We start from the raw sequence: 24,204 nt of genomic DNA on the forward strand, positions 1-24,204 counted from the left end.
AACACAATGTATAGGATTTATTATATAAGCTTTCTTTCTTCTTTTTTTTTGGGTCTCTACCCTCAAGGAGCTTACATTTTAATGAAGGAGACAACACGTATGTAAATATGTACTTTGTATTTCAGTTTGAATCACAATGCCCAGAATATAGTAAATGTTTAATAAATGTTTTTGAGATGAATTGAATGACTCCCCACCTGATACCCTACAATCATTAGAGTTACCCCAGAGAAACTGTTTTTTCTTTTCATTTTTCCTATGCTTTATTTTTTTAAAATTTTTTCCAAAAGATTTTGAGTTCCAAATTTTCTCCCCATCTCACATTCATTTTCTTAATCTTTATTTCAACAGTGCTCTCAACTTACTTTCCATGTACACATTATCTACAGTTCTTCAATTCTTATAGTCATATTGTTGGGAATACCATTTTCTGCCTGGAACAGCTTCCCTTTCCAAACGTTTTATTTCCCTTAGATATATTACTAATTCTCTTAATCACTGGAACTGAAAAATATTGGAAACATTCTTTATTTTCTCTCCTTTACCCTGTGAGTATATTCCTTAATGTTATTCATATTTGTCTGCTCTTTTCCATCTCCACTGCCACTGTCCTACTCTGAGCCTTCATCATCCCACATGTGGACAATTTCAACAACCTCTTAACTGTTCTCCTGCAATATACTGCTTACATGCATGTCCCTAAAATGTAATTTCAGGGACATGCAACTTCCTCCTCCCATTCAAGACTTTCTAGAATCTCCTAGTAGCTTACTGCTTGTTGTTAATGTTGTTGATCCTTTGTTTTCAAAGAGGACCAATGACCTCACGGAATCATGTCTTGACTTGTGTGTGAATTGGATTACAGTGAGGCAGAGTTGTACAAAGTCATCAACCTCACTCTCTTTCAGAGTCACTGAAATCCAGGTGCAGAACAAAAGTTAGGAAAGTTGGCGATGGTCCAGGATGCTGTGGATTACCTTGGTTTTTCTGATGTCTGACCAAGCTCTAAAGTGCCCACTTCATCTGCCTTCATGGGCATTGAAACAAATTGTTCTCATCCACCCATTCTTCCAGGGGAAGTCTTCATATGCTTAGGGGAGACACTCATCTAGTAGTAGCCTAGCTAAATTCTAAACTCCTTAGGCTGTCATTCAAAGCTTTCCACTATCACCCAGTACAAACTCTCTGCTCTCATAAGAATGGTTTCTTTGTTATTTCTTCATGGTCCATGGTCCATGGACCTTTTCCCCTGTGTAGAATGTTTTATCCTCTCCTCTCCACTCATCTAAATTTTACTCATCTTTCATATCCCAGATCAACCTCATGTCTTCCAGGAGGCCCTCCTTTCTTACTTTAATAATAATGTTATTAAAAAGTAATGCTAATAGATGACATTTAGATCTTTGCAAAACACTTGAAATATGTTATTTCCATATTTGACCCTCATAACAATCCTGCGATGTAGGTGTTATTATTATTCCCATTTTATAGATGAGGAAACTGAGGCTGAGAGGTTAGCAAGTAAGCATCTGAAACAGGATTTGAACTCGAGCCTTCCTAACTCTAAGTCCCCTGCTCTATTCAAGGCTACTTAACTGCTTCCATTATGGTACATATATTGATCTTATCCTTTTTTCCCTAATTATTTTAGCATTTATTGTCCATCTTCCTCCTTTGGACTGTTAATCACAGATAGTCTTGTTATGTTACTTAAATGCTACGGAATATACTATACTCCTTGAGGACAAGGGCCATTTGATAGCTTTCATTCTGTATTGCTAATAGTGCCTTGCATACAGTAAGCATTTAGTACCTGTTGAACTGAAATGAACTGCCAGATATGATTTTGGGAAGAGTTAGATGAGGTCTTTTTTAACTCTAAGATTCTGTTGAATGAGTGAGTAAGATGTTAAAAACACAAATAACCACGGGCAATATATTAAGTATTTATTGAGCATTCAAACCTGAATCAATTAATTTCCTAACAACTAATTTAGCTGAGATCTAAGGGGATAGTAGTTTTGATAAAGAAAGAGGGACAGAAAAGAGAGGATAATCTAGTAACACTAGATTGGAGGCTTCTGGGGAGCTAAATGGAAAACAGAATAAGTGGGGTAAGAACCTGGAAGACATCAAGGAAGAGGAGGCTCAGCAGATTCAGGAGAGCCTAAAAGGGATGGTGGGAAGCTAGAAAAGCAGCTTCATCTACTTCACAATTTTGTCTAGTTTCAGGGCCATGAAAAACAAGGCAATTTAATGAATGGCTTCCAAATTGAACCTAGCAATAAAACAAATGAGTAATTATTGTTATTTAGCAAGGGGGTTATCATCTACTGAAAGAAGGACAAGGCATTAAAAGCTGATGAATATAAGACAATACTGACTCATTTCTCCATTATTAACAAAGCTATTTTTACAGATTTAATATGGGAAGTTGAAAATGAAACAAGTTAATTCTGTAAATCCCTTTACCTGAAAAACTCAGAGAAATATGACATTTATAGTTTTGAATGATGAAGTAAAGACATTTGGTAAAGACATTTCAACTAATAAGACAGTCCACCTCTATACTGGGTGAAGAACTGTCTGCATTACTTTGTAAATATGAGGGTCATGGTTGAAATAAAAGAACAAATTTCTGTTTTCCAAGGCACTGAACACAGTTTTGTGCAGACATTTCTAAGAGTCATGCCACTTCCCTAGGTCAGATAATTAATAACTCTCATCTAGCCTACTATCATATGATAATATGGTATACTAAGTCCTTTGAGAGCAGGGACTGTGTTTTATATATTTTTGTATTTATCTCAATGCCTGATATGATGTCCTGTACATAGCAGACCTTTTTTGTCAGGCCTCTTGGAATCTATCTTCCTTTGAGTTCATTTTATATACCAATGCCTTTTTAATTTTCCCTACAACTTCTATCATATCACTTTCTTGTTTAAAAACCTTCAGTGGTTTCCTCTTTTCTATTGACTGACGGCATTCATTTTTAACCAGATAACTATGTGTTGTTATAATAAAGTTGCTGAAATATTCAGTAAATTGGAGGCTGAGGAGAATGAAATGATCCTAATTTATCTAGCTGATGATACTTCTTGCTAACCCTCCATAAAGATTTTTGACTGTAACCAAGTCACCTGTTACAATCTTTATATATGCCTTATTCATTCTTACCTTCAGAAATGTGCTCCCTGCTCACCTCTAATAATGCAAACTCTACAGTTCCTTCAAAATCAAGTTAAGGACCCATATCCTCCATATTGTATACCATGAAATCTCAGCCTACATTGATTTTTTCCTTCTCTAAAACTCTACTGCATGATGGTTTGTACCTAGAACTTAAGAAGTTATTTATTAACTAATCCTTGGACTGTTCCCATTAAAGTTATTTCATTCATTCATAATCCATACTATCTCTTCAAATAGATTACAAGGTCATTTATGGTGGGGATTAAGTTTTATAGTTCTTGTATATCCATCAGCACAACAATAAAATAATTTAAATTTACATAGTACTTTAAAATCTTACATGCACAAGGACCTTGTAAGATAGATAGTGCAAGATAAATTACAAAAATTTCACAGATGAAGAAATAAACTCAGAGAATTTTTCAAGTGTCTTGAGCTGGGATTTTAGCACCACACTATGCACACATTTACTTTTTTGATGGACCTCAAGTTATCTTGACGATGGGTTACTGAAATTAAAGCAACTTAGCCTTAGTACAGTTCCATAGACCTACATTCCAAAGCACTTTAATATTTCTGGAAAAGAGGATGATACAAATATCAGATATTATCACATTTCAGCAGGTAATAGTTAAATTCCACCTCAAACAATAGTATTTTAAGATAGAGTTCTATTTAATAAATCTACTTCTCTGGATGAGAAATTGGCCCAAAGAAACACTGTTTTACAGATTTAATTTCAGAGAATTCTATTAAATAGAGAGTCCAATGGAACAATTTGATGTGTAAGTCTCTCTCTATGAGGCTTTCACTCTAATTAACAAAATCTTGTTTGGATTCTTTGTTTATTCTGTCTCCTCTAAGTATACTGAAGTGAGAGGAGGTAGAGAAGAAATGCTGAGGGAGGGAAGGATAGTAGTTGCCAGAGTAAGGTGGGTAAAAGTGGTGGAAAGAACTGAGGACTTAACTACAACTACAACCAAGGAAAGAATATAAGGTTGAAATCTATTTTCATCCATTTGAAATTTAAATCCAGCAACTCAATTTTGCTGTTTAGTTGTGTCCGTCTCTTCACGACCCCATGAACTTGAATGCTCCATGGACAGCATACCAGCCTCTTCTAAACGCCACTATCTCTGAAAGTCTGTCCAAGTTCATGTTTGTTGTTTCCATGATACTATTTACTCATTCCATTCTCTGCCATCACCTTTTCCTTTTGTCTTCAATCTTTCCCAGCATTAGAGTCTTTTTCAATGAGTCCCATCTTCTCATTATGTGGCCAAAGTACTTAAGCTTCAGTATTTGACCTTCCAGTGAATAGTCTGAATTAATTTCTCTAAGTATTGACTTACTTGATCACCTCACTGTCCAAGGGACTCTCAAAAGTCTTCTCCAGCACCACAATTCAAAAGCAACAATTCTGTGGCACTTAGCTTTCCTCATAGTCCAACTTTTACAGCCATACATTGCTACTTTAAAAACCCTATTTTTGACCACATAGACCTTTGTCAGCAAGGTGATGTCTCTGCTTTCTAGTATGCTGTCCAGATTTGCTACAGCTTTCCTTCCAATGAGAAAGTGTCTTTTAATTTTATGGTTGCAGTCCATGAATCTTTGAGCCCAAGAATATAAAATCTGATACTGTTTCCATTTCTTCTTCCTCTATTTGCCAGGAAGTGATGGGACCAGTTGCTAAGATCTTGGGTTTTTTATGCTAAGCATCAAGTCAGCTTTTACACTCCCCTCTTTCACTCTCATCAAGAGGCTCCTTAATTCCTCTTCACTTTCTGCGATCAGAGTGGCATTGTCTGTATATCTGAGATTGTTGACATATCTCTCAGCAACTTTATTCCAGCTTTTGATTCAACCAGTCTGGCATTTCACATTTTATTTGCACATAAGTTAAATAAATGACAATATACCGCCTTGTCATACTCATTTCCCAACCTTAAATCAATCAGTTGTTCCATATTTGGTTCTAACTGTTGCTTATTGGCCTGCATACAGGTTTCTCAGGGACATGTAAGATGATTTGGTACTGCTTTTTCTTTGAGGACTTCCATATTTTGTTGTGATCCACACAAAGTTTTTAAAGTAGTCAGTGAAGTAAAAGTAGATGCTTTTTCTGGAACTCCCTTGCTTTCTTCATAATCCAACGAATGTTGGCAATTTGGTCTTTAGTGTCTCTGCTTCTGTGAAAACCAGCTTCCTCTTCAGTTAATTCTCAGTTCACTTATTACTGAAGCCTAGCTTTTCTGCATCTTAAGTATAACCTTGCTGGTGTTTGAAAGGAGTGCAATTGTTTGATAATTTGAACATTCCTTGGCATTACCCTTCCTTAGATTTGAGTTGTAAACTGATCTTTTCCAATCTGATGGCCACTGCTGAATTTTCCAAATTTGCTGGCATATTGAGTGCAGCTCTTTAACAGCATCATCTTTGAGGATTTTAAATAGCTCAGCTGGAATTTCCACTAGCCTTACTGTTAGCAATAAAGGCCCACTAAGTCCACTAAAGCCCATTTGACTTCATTTTCCAAGATGTCTGGCTCTAGATCAGTAACCACACCATCATGGTTCTTGGTGATACTGAAATCTTTCTTGTATAGATCTTTTGTATATTCTTGCTACCTCTTCTTAACCTCTTCTACTTCTGCCACCATCTTTGTCTTTTATCATGCCCATCTTTACGTGAAATTTTCCCTCACTGTCTCCAATTTTTTTGAAGAGATCTTGTCTTTCTTATTCTATTGTTTTCTTCTATTTCTTTGCATTGCTCATTTAAGAAAACCTTCTTGTCTCTCCTTGTTATTCTCTGGAATTCTGCATTGTTTCCATCTTTATTTCTCTTTCTCTTTTACCTTTTGCTTTCCTTCTTTCTTAGCTGCTTGTAAAACCTCACCAGAAAGCCATTTTGCATTCTTGCTCTTCTTTTTCTTTGGAATATTTTTTGTTGTTGCCTCCTGTACAACATTGTGGACCTTTGTCCATAGTTTTTCAGGTATCTATCTACCAGATCTAATCCCTTAAATCTATTCATTATCTCTTCATATTCATAAGTGATTTTATTTATGCCATATTTATACTGTCTGATGGTTTCCTCTACTTTCCTCAATTTGTCTGAATTTTGCAATAAGAAGTGCATGACCACAGTCAGCTCCAGATCTTGTTTTAATTGACTCTATAAAGCTACTTTACTTCTGGCTGTAAAGTACATGATTAATCTGATTTGATATTGATCATTTGATGATGTCCATGTGTAGAACTGCTTTTTAGGTTGCTGATAAAGTGTATCCTATGACCAGTGAGTTATCTTCACAAAATTCTATTAGTCTTTGCCCTGCTTCACTTTGTATTCCAAGACCAAATTTGCTATTATTTCAGTTATCTTTTGATTTATTACTTTGGCATTCCAGCTCCCTATAATAAATGTGACACATTTTAGGTATTATTTCTAGAAAATGTTGTAAATCTTCATAGAACTGATCAATGTTAGCCACTTCAGCTATGTGACTGGAGCATAGACTTTTATTACTGTGATGTTAAACAATTTGCCTTGGATTTGAACAGGTACCCTTCTGTCATTTTTTAGATTATCCCATACTGCTTTTCTTACCCATTTATTGACAATAAGGGCTACTGCATTTCTTCTAAGGAATTCTTGCCCATAGTAGTATATGCAGAGATTGCCTAAATTAAAATCACCCATTTTCATACATTTAAGTTCACTACACCCAAGATGTTGATGTTTAATCTTTCCATCTCCTGTTTCACCACATCCAGCTTACCTTGGTTCATAGGCGTTACATTTCAGATTATTATGCAATTCTGATCTTTGCAGCATTGGACTTTCCTTTCGTCACCAGACACATCTACAGCTGAACTTCATTTTGGCTTTTGCCCAGTCAATTCATTAGTACTAGAGATACTTGTAGTGGTCCTCCACTCTATCCCAGTAGCATGTTGGACACCTTCTGACGTGAGGAGTTACTCATTTTCCGATGACTACTTTATTTTAGTACTGTCCATAGGATTTTCTTGGCAAATATACTGGGGTGGTTTGCCATTTCCTTCTCCAGTGGATCCTTTCATTAGAACTCTCTACTATGACCTGTTTATCATGGGAAACCCTACATGGCATAGCTCATAGTTGAACTGAGCTACTCAAGCCCCTCTGCTAGGACATGATCCAGGAGGGTAACTCAATTTTGACATTTCATCAATTTTTTTAAGATGAGATTCCTGTCATGTTAACTTAAATACTCAGAGAAACAAATTACATTTTTATTATTTCATTTCTAAAGTATTAATTCATAAAAATTATCTGGAGAATTTTGTTGGAAAGCCCAGTTTAGGAAGCTAAATAGTTATCTGCAATTTGTATAAGGTATAATAAGCAGTATGGAGGTTGTTTAATTCTATCCAAATATTTGAATTTAGAACCTTACAACAGCAGCTTATTTTTCTGGATAAAGGAAGATTAAACTTGGTATGAAATAACAAAGTTCCATTTGAAGGTTTTTTGTTTTTTTTTAAATGAGGACCACATCTCAATTTTGTCGACAGTGAGCCTGTGATTTCAGTTTGATGTTCACTGCCAGTTGCAACTTAATAAAAAAGACATCTCAACTTAATTTACCAGAGATGAAGATTGTATAGACTTGGTTGCATTTGGAGAGGAGAAAAATAAAAATAAGAAAGCAGAGTGGTTTTTGTAATTAATGAAATGAACATATGAATAATGCATATTAAATGCTGATATTTTACTTTGAATGCTTCCTACAGCTCATGAGAAAGCTATGGGCACAGGAATATGTTATTACAATTTAAGAACCAAGTATGATAAATGATTTTCCTACATGGCACTTTTCATTCTTATGAGATCAAGTCACAGCTAGATATCGAGATCACTTACTCATTCATTCTCTCTAAAGCATCCTGGATATATGTGGTTTCAATTTGACACCAATATATAAAACCAGAAGGCTTTTAAGGAGAGGAAATGAAAGTTAAATTCTCCAATGAGGAACTAAGGAAGAATTTGGGTAAGCAGAATATAATTATCTACCTTGGAAGGAGGCCAAGGCACCAGGGTTAAAACTTTGAGTACTGTCATGGGTTCTCCATTAAAGCCCAGTTCTATCCTGAAAAGTGGCTCGAAAAATAACACTGTGGAATCCCATAACTGTTTTCCCTGTCAACTACTATTGTATGACATTTACTCAATCTTTATGTCCAAAAATAATTTTCCCAGGCTTTCTTAGAGTTGCATTTCTCCCTTTAACCTCACGAGCTGAGGTATTAAGAGGAATAAACATATGCAAAACTGGGCTTAGAACTTGTTCAAGCTTTCTTTCAGAGAAGGAATAACAGCTTGACTAGAAGTGATTATACACACATATGTATGTGTGTGTACATATATACACACATAAATATAAATACACACACATACAGACAATACTTTACTTAAGTGGACAGTTCTGGCAGACCTCTATTTTTACGTAATATGAATTTGCCCATTGATATGAAGAAGGGATGGAGGGAGCAAGAGAGACAGAGAAGAAAGGGGCTGCAGACTTATAGAGGGAAGAGGCCAGGACACGGATCAGATGTCAGGAACAGAGAATGGAGAGCAGGAGGAGGAACAGGTCACAGGGCCAGGGCTAGACATCTGGTACCCAAGCAAGGACAGATAGAAGACAGACAGTATGTGGAATAGGGCAAAAGTCTCCTCTCTTAGCACAGGAGGTCTCAAGCCAAATCTGAGATCAAATTCATTCTTCTACTTTCACTTGGAGGATTTTTTTAGTTTTTTTTTTTTTTGTTTTTGTGCATGTGAGGTGGGGTAGGTGGAGCACCAGACTGAGGAGCAGGAGCAGAGACAGTAGCATTCTATAGTAAAAATAAGTATTTTTGTGGTATGCAGATTTCTTTCAGAATTCTTTATGCAAAGTCATATTTGTGCACTGTGAATTTACATAAAGTGAGATCTGTCAGTACACATACACACACACGTTTAAATTAACACCAGTCTGTTTCAATAATCCTAGCAGATGAATGAAACTGAATAAATAATAAGGGAATGGAGAATAAGATATCTTTTATAGCTGCCTTCTTTTTGAACAATAAAACCATAATTTTCATTGTCACAAGTGATATAGACAAAATGATACTATTTATCTGGCACTTCTTTTCTGAGAAACCCTGAGGCTTGATGAGTATAATTTTGTTTAATCATAACACCCATATGAACAAGGAAAAAAGTGATCCAAATTTCCATTCTGTACTCAGGAAGGTAAAATGCACAGGGCATATAAAATGGACTGTTTTTATAGAAGCGGAAAGTAGGTTTAAATTGCAGTTTGAACAGGCAAAGGTTCAGTTATATTTTCCTACCAATATTCATTTTTTAAATATCTTTTCTCCAAAAAGTAATGAAGGTGCTTCATTTAGGTAAGTGTGACATGAGATTCCCTTCTGGTTTTAAATGGAGGGCTTAAAGATGAACTCCAAATTTTTGGAATTTAGGTCTTTGAATGGTAAGTTATTAATTCATTTGCATGAAGTGGTTAGGCCATTTTAATTCTCTTACATGAATTAACCCCCACATCTTCCTTCCCCCTAGTTAAGATAATTTTCCTCTGACTGATCAGTAGAACTAGATTTGCTTTAGATCATGGAGACTCCAAACTGCCAACTAAGAGTTTTGGATTCACATCCTATTGCCTCTATTTTACCTCTCTGATGGTCTGTTATTTCACCTGTGAAACAGCCCGTCCACCTGTAAAGGGCTCTAGTTTTTTTGGAATTTCTTACTAACTCAATGGACAATGACTTATCCTTTGCATCTGTAGTAATCATGTGCATCTCACTGCCAAACCATTCCAGCTGGACAATGTACCATTGGTGGTAACTATTATAGAAATAAAAATAAGGCTTGGATCTGTGATTTCACTGACATAGGGAAACCTGTATGAGGAAACTGTTGGTACTTACTCTGCAATTTATGAGCCATTTATCTATCTATCTGTCTATCATCTATCTGTCTACTCTTTTATTAACATGTCTATTCATTTATTTATTTATTGTGTTTATCTCTTAATCTATCTGCTTACCCATTTCTTATTTGTCTCTGTCTATCTGTCTCCCTACCTACCATCTCCTTGTTTATTCTTTTTAATTTTTTTTGAGACTGGGTCTCCCTGTCTAGGCCACCCAGATCACAGTAGATAGAGTGCCAGGCCTGAAATCAGGAAGATTCAATGTCCTGAGTTCAAATGTGGCCTCTGACACTTATTGGCTGTGTGACCCCAGGTAAGTCACTTAACCCTGTTTGCCTCAATTTCCTCATCTGTAAAATGAGCTGGGGACTCTGCTCCAGCAAACCACTGCAGCATCTTTGCCAAGAAAACACCAAATGAAGAGTCAGACACAACTGAAAAAATGACTGAATTCCCTGTCTCAGCGAGGCTGGAAGCCACTTATGGGCTTCATTTCAATACTGACTGACACAGAGACTTTAAACCTGCTCTGTTTTTTTCTTTTTTTCCTGTGTTTTTTTTTTCAACTAGGCTGCCTCAAACCTCCTTGGCTTGGTAACATCCTGCTGCCAACAGAGCATTATATTGGTGCTGAAATTAGCATGGACACCCTGTTGACTTTTTACCATAGTGTAGCTCAGAACTCTGGAACACAAAGGATCCCCATCTTCAGCCTTCCTAGCAACTGGGATTTAAAGGCAAATGCCAATGCAATCAGCTGCATACTGATAGTCTTAGATGTTTAAGGCACTGGGAGGTAGCCAAGATCACACAGCTAGTGTGTTTTAAAGGTACTACCTGAATCTTGGTTTTCCTGGCTCCAAGGCCAACTCTTCATCCACTATACCCTGCTACCTCTCTCCTAGGTGGTGATTATACCTAGAATAAACTTACATAGGAAATTGTACATGTTGCATTTGGACACTTGAGGGGATTAGTATTTCCATCACTACAACTTTTCCATATGGGATCCAGGGAGTTCCAGCTTAAGAGTAGTTCACATGTTGGGGGAAAAAACCCAAAAAACCAAAAACTTAGGCATTTAATTGACTGCAAACTTATTATGCACCAATAGTGGGATGTTATCACCAAAACCCAAAACACTAATTTTTAAATATTTTTGCTGCATAAAGAAATTTAATAAAAGCATTAAAAGAATCTGTACTAATATCAGGAAACAATATGGTAAAACAGAAAGACCATTTGGATTTGGAGTTAGTGGATGTCTGATGAAACCCTGGCTGACCTTGGACAAGCCTCAATGGAGCGTCAGTTTCCTCATTTAAGAAATAGGGAGAGGGTGGCTGTGCCACTTAATCTTTGACGTTCCTTTAAATTCTAAAGCTATGAATCTATGTTTCTAGACATACAATCAATTGTAAGGGAGAAAAAAAAATCAACCACTTTCACCAAAAAAGTCAAAATGACTAAAGTGGTTTTTAAAGTGTATGTAGAGCCCAAGATTCATGGACAGACATGGACTCAGTTTCCCTTCAAGTCAGGTTATGATTTTTACATATGGGTACACTCCATTCTAGGCTGTCTACTAACCTATGGTATTCTTTTCAAAGATGAATATTGCCATTGATTGATGCACCCAGCCATCATTCAAGATTTAGTTCATGGTGTCTTATACAGTATTCACCACATCTAACCTTGCCTCGTTTATGAATTCTGCCAGTATCACAGCTAAAGGTAATGAGACTAAGTGCACTTTAAAAATATATCCTCTCCTTATGGTAATTTGATATTCTGCCAGAGACCCTAGATAAGTAGAAGAAAAAGTGTGGTGATGGAGAAGATAAGCTTTAGGATGAAGACAGTAAACATGACTAAGTATGCTTTTTTGTATAATTTTTTACTTTAAAAGACAAATTACTGAACTTGTGCATAGGTTGCTGCCACTGCAAAAATTTGGCAGGAAGGAAACAGTAACCAATAGTTCCCTGTATAGCCATCGAACCAAGAGTTAATCACTGACAAGCCAGTGCTATACCTAATGACTGCCCATTTGGTACCCTGGGATTAATATCTGTTTAGCTGCTCATTTGTAAATTAATGAAATATAAAATCCTGAAAAAGTGATTGAGTCTCTGGAGGCTGAACTATCTACTGATTTTTTTTTGTAAGGCTTAGGATTCAAGAGCACTGAGGAAGAACAAAAGCTCCCCACAACGACCAATGGCTTCCTGCTGTTCAGCCTCTTTACCTGTAAAGCACTAAGTTCCAAAAGAAGGTAAATCTTACGGTTTCGTGATATTTTCACCCTACATATATTACACATGCATGGCCACCAACCCCACAGCCAGTCAATCAGTCAACATGCATTTATGAAGACTGGCTATATTCAAGGCACTCTGCTAAGTGCTGAGGATAGAAAGAAGGGCAAAAAACATGGTTGCTGTCCTCAAGGAGCTCACATTCTAATGAGGGAGTCAACATGCAATCACTTATGGAACCAGAGTTTCAATGGCCATGCAGTCGTGACTATTCCTGGAAAAGAATCCTCCCTGTGACATGCCTGACATGTGATCACCTAGCTACTACTTGAAGACCTCCAGTGTAGACTTCAACAAGCTGCCCCCTAAAGCAATTCACTCCATTTCTGGAGAGTCTTTATTGCTAGGAAGTTTTGCCTCACATTGGATTTCAAAGAATGAAAATTAAGAATTCAATAGGTAAAAAGGAGGTTCTTCTAGGCCAAGCAGGAATATGTGATGGCTCAGAGATTGCAAGGTACAAATAATAATAATAATGATGGTAATGATGACAATAACAACTAATACATGGGATGTGACAGGCATTGTGCTAAGTGATTTACAAATATTATTTTATTTGATCCTCACAACAGCCCTGGTAGGTAAGTGCTATTACTATCTGCATTTTATAGATGAGGAAACCAAGGCAGAGATACATTTCATTTGGTGAGAGTGCAGTGTTGAAGGCCCATGCCATCCCATGCTACCTCTCCTGGAATTCACTATGAAGCTACTCCATCCAGGAGCAATGGAATGACTCCATTTTGTTCTTTGTAGGGTAAGCCTATGATTGCTGTTCAGTTAATCAGCAAACAATTGAGCACCTCCTACGTCCCAAGCTCTGGGTTAGGCACAAAGTTAGATAGATCAGTCAATTTGCTGAAAACCAGAATAAAAAGGAGTTTAACATTAGCTTTAGCTTTAGGATTTAAAATTCATTTCTCTTAGGAGAAACTCAGACTGACTTTCTTACTGTATATTCCATTCACATTGCTTGTTTTTGCTTGAATGCCTTTTTATCACCCCATTCAAAAAAAAAAAAAAACAACTTTGATCATGCTGGTTCCTGTACGTGATGTACTTTCCTCAACCTCTACCACGACACCTTCTCTTACTACTCCAACTCACACTGAATTCTCTCTTTACGAAACTCATGTAACTGAACAGAGAGTCTCCGTTTACTGTATCTGAGTCTCTGAAAATACTTCAGGACTGACAGAAATTAGATCCCAGGAGAGTAGAAAGTCTATTGAAAAAATTAAGGACTTTTAGTCTCAGGGCTGTATTTGTTCAGAGTGCGTGGCATCATGGATTACTTGGGGTAATCCAAGCCCCACGTATCCCTCAACTTCATGAAGTTCAGTTTTCTCACCTGCAAAATAATAAGGACGCAACAGACCATGAGGTCCTAACATTGTTTGTATCATGTACCTCACTGCCAGAGTGGAGAAGCCTACACTTAGAATAATGTTTTCAAGTGCATAAAATAAAATATAAAAGAATATTACAAAGGAAAATAAGGATACTGAAATATAGTTAAGAAAATATTTTAAAAGAGGTTCATAGGCCCCAGGTTAAGAAGCCCTGGAGTTGATGATCTCTGATGACTCCTCTACCTCTATTGTCCTGTTTTTCTACAAATGCCCACCTTTGTCACTGTTATGATCAGTCAGCCAATAAGCATTTATAAAATCCCTACTGTGTGCCAGGCACTGAGTTAAGTCCTGAGGAAACAAAGAAAGGCAAAAGACAGTCCCTGCTCTCAAGGAGCTCACAGTGTCATAGGGAAGAAAACATACAATCAAAAATGTACAAATAAGCTACATATAAGATAAAGTGGATATAGATGGAAAGCACTGACATTAAGAGGGATTGAGAAAGACTTCTCATATAGCATGGGATTTTAGCAGAGAGAGCATGTAAGATTGTAACCATGTATATACCATGTTACATGTAAACATGTATACTAATTTTCCTAAGGTTGATATTCCCAGTTATTTGTAACTCAAAAATATACATAGTATTCTCTAAGTGGTCAACAGTGCAATTTGAAAATATAAATGTTGCTATAGTAACTACTGAATGGAAAGATTCACAGAACAAATGCAGAAAGAAGGAACAATGTATCTTCTTTAGACACAACTTAACTGCATAAAGAGAGAAAGCTACCCTCTCTTTGCTTGTTTAGATCAATAAAGTTAAGCAAATCATTCAAAGTACACACAATGTTCCAAGCAGAGTTAAGGCAATAGCACACTGTGCAGCAAAATATGTCTTATTAATACTATTTTATAGGAGAAATAGCCATGGAAAACAAATACACTTTTTGAAAAAGAAGCTTCATTGTCTCTTACTAATAATGATGGCCTACAAATTACACTCACCAAGGCACCACGATACAGTGGAAAGAATACTCAACTAGACTCGTTTGCAATGTGTTATATCATAATTAGCTGATAGTCTAAACAAAAAATGTCCACTATCTGAATCCCTGTTAATGTGTGAAGTTCTGGATTCTATTTATGACTATCATTACTATCTTTGGACCTTGAACAAGTCACTTGACTAATGGGGGTCTCAGCTTCATTTGAAAAATGAGTAAGGTGAACTAAAAGTGTAATTTCTGAGCTCTCTTCTAGCTTTAATGATTCTATGAGTTCTTTATTCTCCCTTGCATACAATCCCAGAAGAAAAAAAGGTAAATGAATGTCAGGTTCCTGGATCTTTGAAGACTCGGTCCACTTCATAAATGTATTATTTAAGTACTGAGAAGAGAAGAGAAGGGAACAAGTATTTGTATAGTGCCTACTATGTGTAAGGCATTATGATAAGCACTTTTTACAAATATAATCTCATTTGATAATGGGAGTCCTAAACATGACTGTAATCATGAGAACACAGGACAAAGAATATCAGGCTAATAACACAAAGTTAGGGAAGAGTGGACAGGGAAAATTTAATTTTATGCTACTCTCAAGAGCAAAATCCTCTATGTAACTCTGTTTAGTTATATTTTAGAAGACAGATGAATAACTAAATGCAATTAAGATTGTTCAGAGGAAAGAGACTGGTTAGGGAAAATTCACATGAAGATTGGCAAAAAAACAACTGGGATGTGTAATATAAAGAAGAGTAGATTTAATAGAGATTTGATAGTTATCTTCAAGTATTTGAATGACATAAAAATGGAAAAATGATTAGATCTGTGCTTGGCACTGGAGGACAGAACTAGAAAAAATGAGTAGACGTTATAAAGTAGAAGACAATTAGAGTTATACAAAAGTGGGATGTAATGCCGTAAGGAATAGTGGGTTCCTCTCTTTGGAAGCTGCCAAGGAGATAATCGATGACTACTTCTCTATGGTGTTGAACTGGGGATGAAATAAGTTCTGAGGATCTTTCCAAATCTGAGGTTCTGTGATTCAGTCAGCCAATTAATATACAACCATTAAGCATCTGCTATATGCAAACAAGCTACACAGAGGATAATTTGGGGATGATCAAAAGAGAAAAGGCTTGAGAATTAAGAGGGATTGGGGTGGGATATTAGCTGGAATTTAGGGAAACCAGAGGAGCCAGGATACATAGATCAGGCATGAGGAACAGCCAGTAAAAAGACCCTCTGGACATGGAGGGTCTTGTTAGAAGAACATAAGAGAGGTCAGTCAGTGTCACTGGATCACAGAATATGTGAAGGGGAATCAGGTACAAAAATACTTGAAAGGTAGGAGGGGGCCAGGTTGTAAAGGTCTTTAAAAACCAAAGATGACTTTATATTTGATTTTGGAGGTAAGAGGGAAGGAACCACTGGAATTTACTGAATAGGGAGAAACATGATCAATCTTGGGTTTTAATGAGATCAAGTTGATAGCTGAATAGCTGGGAGAGGGGAGAGACTCAAGGCAGGGAAACCAACCAGGTGACTAGTGAAATAGTCCAGATATGAGGTGATGAGGACCTGTGTCAGGCTGGTAGTGGTATTAGAAGAGAAAAGAAGGTGTAAATGAGAGATGTTATGAAGGTCAAATCTACAGGACTTGGCAATAGATTGGATATTGGCAGGACAGAGAGTGAAAAACTAAGGAAAACATCTAGGTTGTAAGTCTGGGAGACTGGGAGGATGTTGGTACCCTCAACAATAATCAAGCAGCTCAGAAGTGGGGAGAATTTTTGGGAAAAGATAAGGAATTAAGTTTTGGACATGTTCCATTTACCATAGGATATGCATTTTGAGAAGTCTCATTGGCAATTAGAGACGTGAGTCTAAATATTAGGAGAAAAGTCAGGGCTGTACAAAAAGATCTAAGAATCATCAACATTGAGATTATAACTGAAACCATGAGCTCACCAAGTGAAACAGTATAGAGGGAGAAGAGAAGAGGGCCTAGGACACAGTCCTGTGGTACACTCACATTTAATGGGCATGAATTCATAAAATTTAAAGCTGGAAGGGACCTTAGAAATCACCTATTCTACCACATTTTACAGACAAGGAAAGAGAGGTCCACAGAAGTTAAATGACTTGCCCTAGATGTGTGAACCATACATGAAAACAGTGTTTCTTCATGACTTATCATGCAAACACTTCTGCAAAGAAGTAACCCACAAGGACATACACACACAAACACAGATAGTATTTAAAGGTAGCATACCTTAGCAACATCTGGATTTTCTGCCACCATATAAGTGAAGCTGATATTCACCAGGTCAGTGCTGCTGCAGACACAGACTATCCTCCCTTCCAGATCACTCTCTGATTTTCCAAAAGCTTCAAGAGCTGCTAGGATTTTGGGATCCTATTTCATAAAGAAAACTAATTAGGGCACAGTCCTTAGGGAACAATTAAATTATACCCAACAGTTTTAAATAACAATGTACAATGTGATAAATGTCATGCAGACTTAGCTTAAAGACCTCCAATATGGGCGAACCAACCATTCCCTAAGGCTCTTCTTGAAAATGTATATTTTATTTTATTTTTCTACATTTTAATGACCAAAGACTCTACTGACAACCCAATTGATAGAAATATGATAAATATTATATGGCAATATTGTTGATATTGGAAAGTAGGGGTCAGTATCTTCCTGTTGACAGTCTCTTTCCTTCCTATGGACATCCAACTGAAATTTACCTATGTTAATATCTTTAAAAAATTGCCACTGTGAATTTTTTCAGTAGTCTCACCTAAGTGATTCTAGAGTATGCACGTCAATTTACCAAAATTGATTATCACTGTTAACTCAAGAGAGATTAAAATCTGTCTTATAGCCCAAGAAACAGAATAAGTTTTTCTATGTCTCTAAAAGTTATGGTATCTTCGAGTTAGAATTATGGAAGGAAATAAAAAGGTTTATTGTTGCTAGAGAAAACTAGAAAAACTAGAAAAACTACAAAAGTAAGAGCCCATCCCAATTTACAGAAATACAATAGGTCCCCTGAATCTTTTTAAAGGTAAATATGTTTACAGAGTTCAGATTGACATCATATATCTACTAAACTGAATCAGTTATGGAGAAGGTATCAAGTACCATGTGCTTTTTGTGAAAACTGATATATTCTAAAAGAAAAAAAATTCTTTTAAGATCTCTATGTTGATGAAAATAACTTTTCTTCAAACACACCCATCCTTGGAAAGTAGGTTTTATGGTCTCTGTCATTTCCCCCTTAAAAACAAAGCAATATATTTTAGCCTTTAAAATGAGTTGACATCTTTTAGTGTGCTGGTGCACAGACGTGGAATTACATAAGCCATTTCAATTTTCATGTCAAATACAGCCCAGGAGTGAATCACTCTTTGCCAAACCAAAAAAAAAAAAAAAAGGCAAAAAAGGTAGAAAAGGTGGGGGGTAAACTGGTTGTCAAATTTATTTTCCAGTTAAAGGCCATATATGCTGGATGCTGAACAGAAAATTATCAGAAAAGTCTTTTAAAGAAGTAAGACAGCTCCTAAAATCCCCCAGGAATCCTCTTTTAAATAGCAAATAAGTTTCTGATATAGTCATGACTAATAAATTAAAAATGAACCGAATCTTAAAGCTTAATTAATTTCCAAAGTATGTTATTTTTCTGATGGTAAATGGCTGATGCATTCCACAGTTACTCCCCAAATTAAGCACTATTTGTTTAAAAGAACAGCATAAAACAATCACAGGGTACCTTTGGTACAGGTCCAAAACGAATGCTGTTGATCAGGGAACACTCTAAAACCTGTCCTTCCTGAAAAGCATAGAGAGAGGCAACAATGAGCTTGAGTTCCAGTAAAGTGCGTTTTTACTAAAATGCACCTAACATCTTAGATAATAGGTATTCAACAAGTGGTTACCAATCATGACGATAGTTCAGATGGTGTTTGACTAATGTGAAAGCAAAAAGAATGAGGATTACATCTTTCATACACCTGAAATAATCAAGAAACACAACTTTCCACTTCAAGAGGACATGTGACTGTCCAAGTATAAAGACTTTCATATATTTGAAAATCTGAAATTCAGGACTCAGGTTAAGGGAAGTTAAGTTCCCTTCATTTTTATATCAGCTTAATTTTATCTCGTCTTTTCCCTCAGCCTCAGTGCCTCCCTTCTCCCACTAGTGTGTTCCTCTTGAAACCTACATTTTGAGGCAGGGCCCAGACCAGCTATGTTTCATTCTCTAGATTTTGCCACCATATGTTCACCCTCCACTTCTCCCACTTTGCAGCTGCCTTTTATGCATCTTTCCTCGTTAGAATATGATCACCATGAGGGCAGGTACCATCTTTTTTGCTTATATTTATACTCCATAGCTCTTAACATCCTGCTTGGCACATATCAGCCAATTACTGACTTGATTAATCTCTAACTGAAAGGATTTAAAAACTACCTGCCACGTAAACTGTAGACAATTTGTAGTTGTCTTACTGTACCTTTCCTTCACTTTTCCAGGTCAAAAAGAAGCCAAATTCATCCACTTTGAAGAGGCAGTTAGGTTCAAATACAAAGGATTCCTGTTGAAGAAAATTTTATTATGCTTCATGAATTATCTTACTTTTATTAATAATAAAATATAAATATAATTTAAACCAATAACCCGTATTAGGTTTCCCATAAACATAAAAATAAACTTAAGTTAAAACTAAAACTTAAAATTAAAAGCAAAACTTAATAGTCACCCATCCCTTATTAGAATCAAATGAATATATTTGAAATGAATATGGGCCTTTTTACTTTTTTTCCACATCGTGTCTCAGGGGCATTCCTATTACCCAGATGCAAGGTACAAAGTTCAACGATGTTACCAAAGGTATAAAGAAAAGCAATTTCTAAACTAGAATGACAGGTTAGTCACTCCTGCTTCCTAGGTTTCTTTCTTTTCTTACCTATGGCAGATCTTGGCCTATAAATACATAATGCCAAATCAATCATTTAAAAAATCTGAAACAATGCCAATCATCTCAGTGTTTGTTTTATATGACTTAGTTTCTGGACATACAAACACGCCCAGATGATTGACTGAGTTTTCCTCTTTTCAACTGGATCTTGTTGGAATTAGAGTCAAAATTTGAATATCTAGGCTCTTGGTTATAAGAGAAGATGGCTGAAAGCAAGAATTTATTCTAGCTCAAAAGCATCACTGTCCTGGAAGGCTGCAGAAAAGTGTCCTGAAAGGAAAAAAAATATTCTCTGGAAATTATATACAGATCATCTGTGTACTGTCTGTACTGCTCTAGACCTGGCATAAATATTCCAACAGATATACTTTTTTTTAGAGAGGGGGAGAGTAGCCCTCAAAAAACTTTACCATATTATTGTATTGTCAGCATTAAGAACCAGGCCAAGAAAATGAGCCTCAAGATAGTAACCTAAAATAAACAAATGGCAATTATAAAGACTAAGACCATCTAAGTCCTTAGTTACAGTATAAGTCTTAGAGAAATGGCTATTTTTTATCAATTTAAATCCTGTGCCAAGGATTTGTAGTTTCAAAATTTTAGAGTATTAGTGACTATATGGCTAAAAGGAAAAACAGTTTTCAACACTGTATAGATAACTAAGTAAAGAATGGGCCCAAAGAGAAGAGACCCAACTGAAGACAGTAACACTCCATTTCTATGGATTTACTCCTCAGTTCCGTCCTCATGTGACAGAAAGCATCCTGATGAATGAAGCGGAACCTTTTGAGTAAATTTCTGCTAATGTACTCAGAGGTCCACAACTATCTGAAACATTGAAACACTGCACACCAGGAAAAAAATAAATGAAACAAGCTGAAATTGTCTGGCATAGGCAAAAAGAACCAAATTCTTCCAGGGGTCACCTCAATTCAAAGGCAAAAAAACCAAAATCTCTGCTGAACTTTTCTGGTTATATATTAGAGACATTGCTACTACTTTAGACCCCTTCTCCATACTGATCTCAAAAAAGAAAGAAAGTTCAGTTTCCTTGAGAGAAAAAAAGAAAAAAAAAACCACCCCTCAATATGTGAGAGCTAGTACTAAGTTGCATATGACTTGGAAATGATATCTAGTGTATTTCAATATGTTTTATTTTTATTATTTGTTTTACTTATTTCAATATGTTTTATTTTTGTCCACTAATAAAATCCAGTGCCTCTGGTAGCCATACTGTGATCCTAAGCTGAAGGTTTTCAAATGAGGTTCCTGGCATAGTAACTTGCTGTTCACATATCTCAGAAAACTTCTTTAATCATCAAATAGAGCTGAAAGTACACTTCTATTATGAACTGGCTAATTAAACATGAGGTGTTTAAAGATCAAATGTTCTATGATTTTGCACAAGCTACTGAAGATACTGGTAAGATCTACTTGGTTACTGGGTAACAAAAAAGACATCACCCTATGCCACAGTCTTCTTACTTGTCTCCAGTAATATGCCTGAGAAAGCTTCCTAAGTCATTAACACAGTGTGAAGGTAATTCCATCTCTATATTGCTAACAGCAGTTTTAACATTCCCTGACCAACACTTGGGTTGTGACCATGGACTCAGTCCATCAGTGCCAGTCAGTGATGCAATCAGTTTACAATAATAATAAGTAATAGTCCTACTGTACTCTGCCCTGGTGAGATCACATCTGGAGTACTATAGAGTATTTATTATATTCAGTTCTGGGCACCACAATCTGGAAAAGGCATTGATAAGGTCAAGGACATCCTGAGTAAGTCAACTAGAATGATAAAGGGCCTTGACTCTATGCCATATGAGTTACTGTAGGAACTGGGGACATTTAGCCTGGAAAAAGAAGACTTCGTAGGTGGTAGGGGAAGATAGAAAGGGAACAACATTATAGCTGTCAGTTATTTGAAAGTCTATCTTGTGAAAGATGGATTAAACATTTTATATATGGACACAAAGGGCAGAACTAAAAACAAGAGATGGGAGTTGCAAGGAAGTAGTCTCAGGTTCGATATTAGGAAATTTTAATCAACATGAGAGTTACACATAAGTGGAATGGACTGCCTTGGGTCTCTCCTCACTGAAAGTCTTTAAGCAAAGGCTGTATGACCACAGCCAGTCAATGAGCACTGATTAAGCACCTATTCTGTGCCAGGCACTGTGCTAAGCACCAAGGATGCACATCTTAATAATAACTAACAGTTGTATACCATATACTGTGTACCAGGTTCTATTCTAAGTGCTTTACAATTACTACCTCTTTTGGTCCTCAAAACAACTCTGAGAGGTAGGTACTGACATATTCATTTTTCAGATGAGAAAACTGAGACAAACAGAGGTTAAGTGACTTGCTCAGGGTCACACAGCTCCTAAAGGCCTAAGGCTGAATTTTAATTCAGGTCTTTCTGATTCCAGGCACTGGGTCACCTAGCTGACTTAAAGACAAAAGACAGTCCTTGCTCTCAAGGAGCTCACAGTCTAATGGGAAAGACAACATGCAAACAATTATATATGATCAAGTCTTATACAGGATAATCTATACTTTATATGAGACATACTTAACAGAGGGCACTAGAAACAAAGGGGCTTGGGAAAGGCTTCCTGGAAAAGGTGGGAGAGGTGACACAAAATATAAAAAGACTGGAAAGGGGGAGAGGAGTTAGGGGTGGAGAATACAAAGGGTTTTGAATGCCAAACTGAGAATTGTACATTTGATCCTGTGGACAATAAAGAGCTTCACAGACCAAAAACAAGAAGAGATTGTAGAGGCCATCTAACCAAATTCTCTCATTTTAGAGATGAAATTGAAACCTACTGAGGTAAAGTGACTTGTCCAAGGCAGTACATGCAGTAAGTAGCACAAAAAGAAGGAATCTTTTCTCTGCTAAAGATTAGTTTATTGTACAGTGAACGAGTAATATTGGAATAATTTTTGAAAATTTTGTTTGGGGTTGTGAATTCAAACTCATCCTACTAAATGTCAGTATTTATCCCAGATATACTATTTTTGATCAGGAAGAGGCCTTAGAGATAATCTAGCCAGTAGTTTCTTTATACAGGCAGCCAGGTGGTATCAGCTGGGTCTGAAGTTAGGAAGACTCATCTTCCTGAATTCAAATCTGGCCTCAGGCACTTACTAGCTGTGTGACCCTGGGGAAGTCACCTCACCCTGTTTACCTCAATTTCCTCATCAGTACAATAAGCTGATAAAAGGAAATGACAAACCACTCTAGTATCTTTGCCATGAAAAACCCAAATGGGTTCATGAAGTTTTGAACATGACTGAACAACCACTCAATCATACAACATAAATTCCTTGAGAGTAAGGACTGTCTCCTTTTGTCTGACTTTTGTTACAGCAGTAGAAAATAAATATTGGTTGAAATCAATGTGACAGGAATAGAATCAAGTTGTTACTCTTCAAAGTTACAAAGCCCCAAGTGTTAAAAAACTTACTTATGCTATATAAATAATAGAATCTCTTCCCTCAACAACTACCTATCATGGGAGCTAAAATACTGATTTTAGCGGTGAGTAAAAGAATAGGAAAACATGACTTAGGTATGAAATTTTAAAACAACTAAACCAGCTTAATTTATTCTTATTCCAGTAAAGAAATAAAAACTCCTTCATTGTCATATCCTCACAGTGGCTCTTACTTGGAACAATTTATAAGAATTACCACAAAGCAATCAGAGCAAAACACGAAACTAGGCAACATCTTTTTGCTTTCTTGTATCTGGTTTTGTTAATAAACCTGAAACTTGGGCCATGTGGCTATGCTCAGAAAAGTTTTCAAGCTTATATAAACTTTGCTTTACTCAGTTTCCAGTTGTGGAGTCAGAACTTGGTCCGTTCAACTCTCCTTTGCTTTGGAATGGTTTGGGGAAGGGAGAGGGGGTGAGAAGGGACTATAGATAGTCGGGCACTTGCTACTTGTGAATACTTTTTGATTCTTCTCTTTTGTGGGAGAATGTTAAGGTCTGGCCTTCAGTGTTGCCAACAAGTTTTTGAATGTCTGCCCAGAGTCTTTTGTGGATGGTTCTTGTTTTCAGTGTTGACTGAGTAAAAACATTTGACCTGAAAGTTTGGGAATAAGGCTGGAGGAGGACACACTGGAATTAATGAGAACAGAAATGGTCATTGTATTCTTGCAAGTCTTCAATCATTTCAGCTTGATTTATATGACTAAGTCTATGTTTCAATGTTAATTATTTTGATTTTCTCGTAATACAAGGCTGTGTGTGGGTGTGTGGGTGTAAGAGAGACAGAGAGAGAGAGAGAGAGAGAGAGAGAGAGAGAGAGAGAGAGAGAGAGAGA

At 36.6% G+C, this 24,204-nt stretch overlaps 1 protein-coding gene across 8 annotated transcripts in view; it reads right to left on the minus strand.

Annotated features, from left to right (window-relative positions):
* Nucleotides 1-24,204, minus strand: part of PLCB4 (phospholipase C beta 4) — a 473,095-nt gene that overhangs the window by 134,326 nt on the left and 314,565 nt on the right. For all 8 annotated transcript variants that reach the window (XM_027840353.1, XM_027840351.1, XM_027840358.1 and 5 more), the window contains 3 exons: nucleotides 19,397-19,477; nucleotides 18,652-18,711; nucleotides 17,145-17,288 (listed from right to left, as the gene is read on the minus strand). In XM_027840353.1, the coding sequence (XP_027696154.1) occupies nucleotides 17,145-17,288; nucleotides 18,652-18,711; nucleotides 19,397-19,477 (285 nt within the window). The remainder of the gene's footprint in view (nucleotides 1-17,144; nucleotides 17,289-18,651; nucleotides 18,712-19,396; nucleotides 19,478-24,204) is intronic.

The sequence above is a fragment of the Vombatus ursinus genome, unplaced genomic scaffold (genome assembly GCF_900497805.2).
Source record: "Vombatus ursinus unplaced genomic scaffold, bare-nosed wombat genome assembly UNPS02014841.1, whole genome shotgun sequence".
NCBI classification, from domain to species: Eukaryota; Metazoa; Chordata; class Mammalia; order Diprotodontia; family Vombatidae; genus Vombatus; species Vombatus ursinus.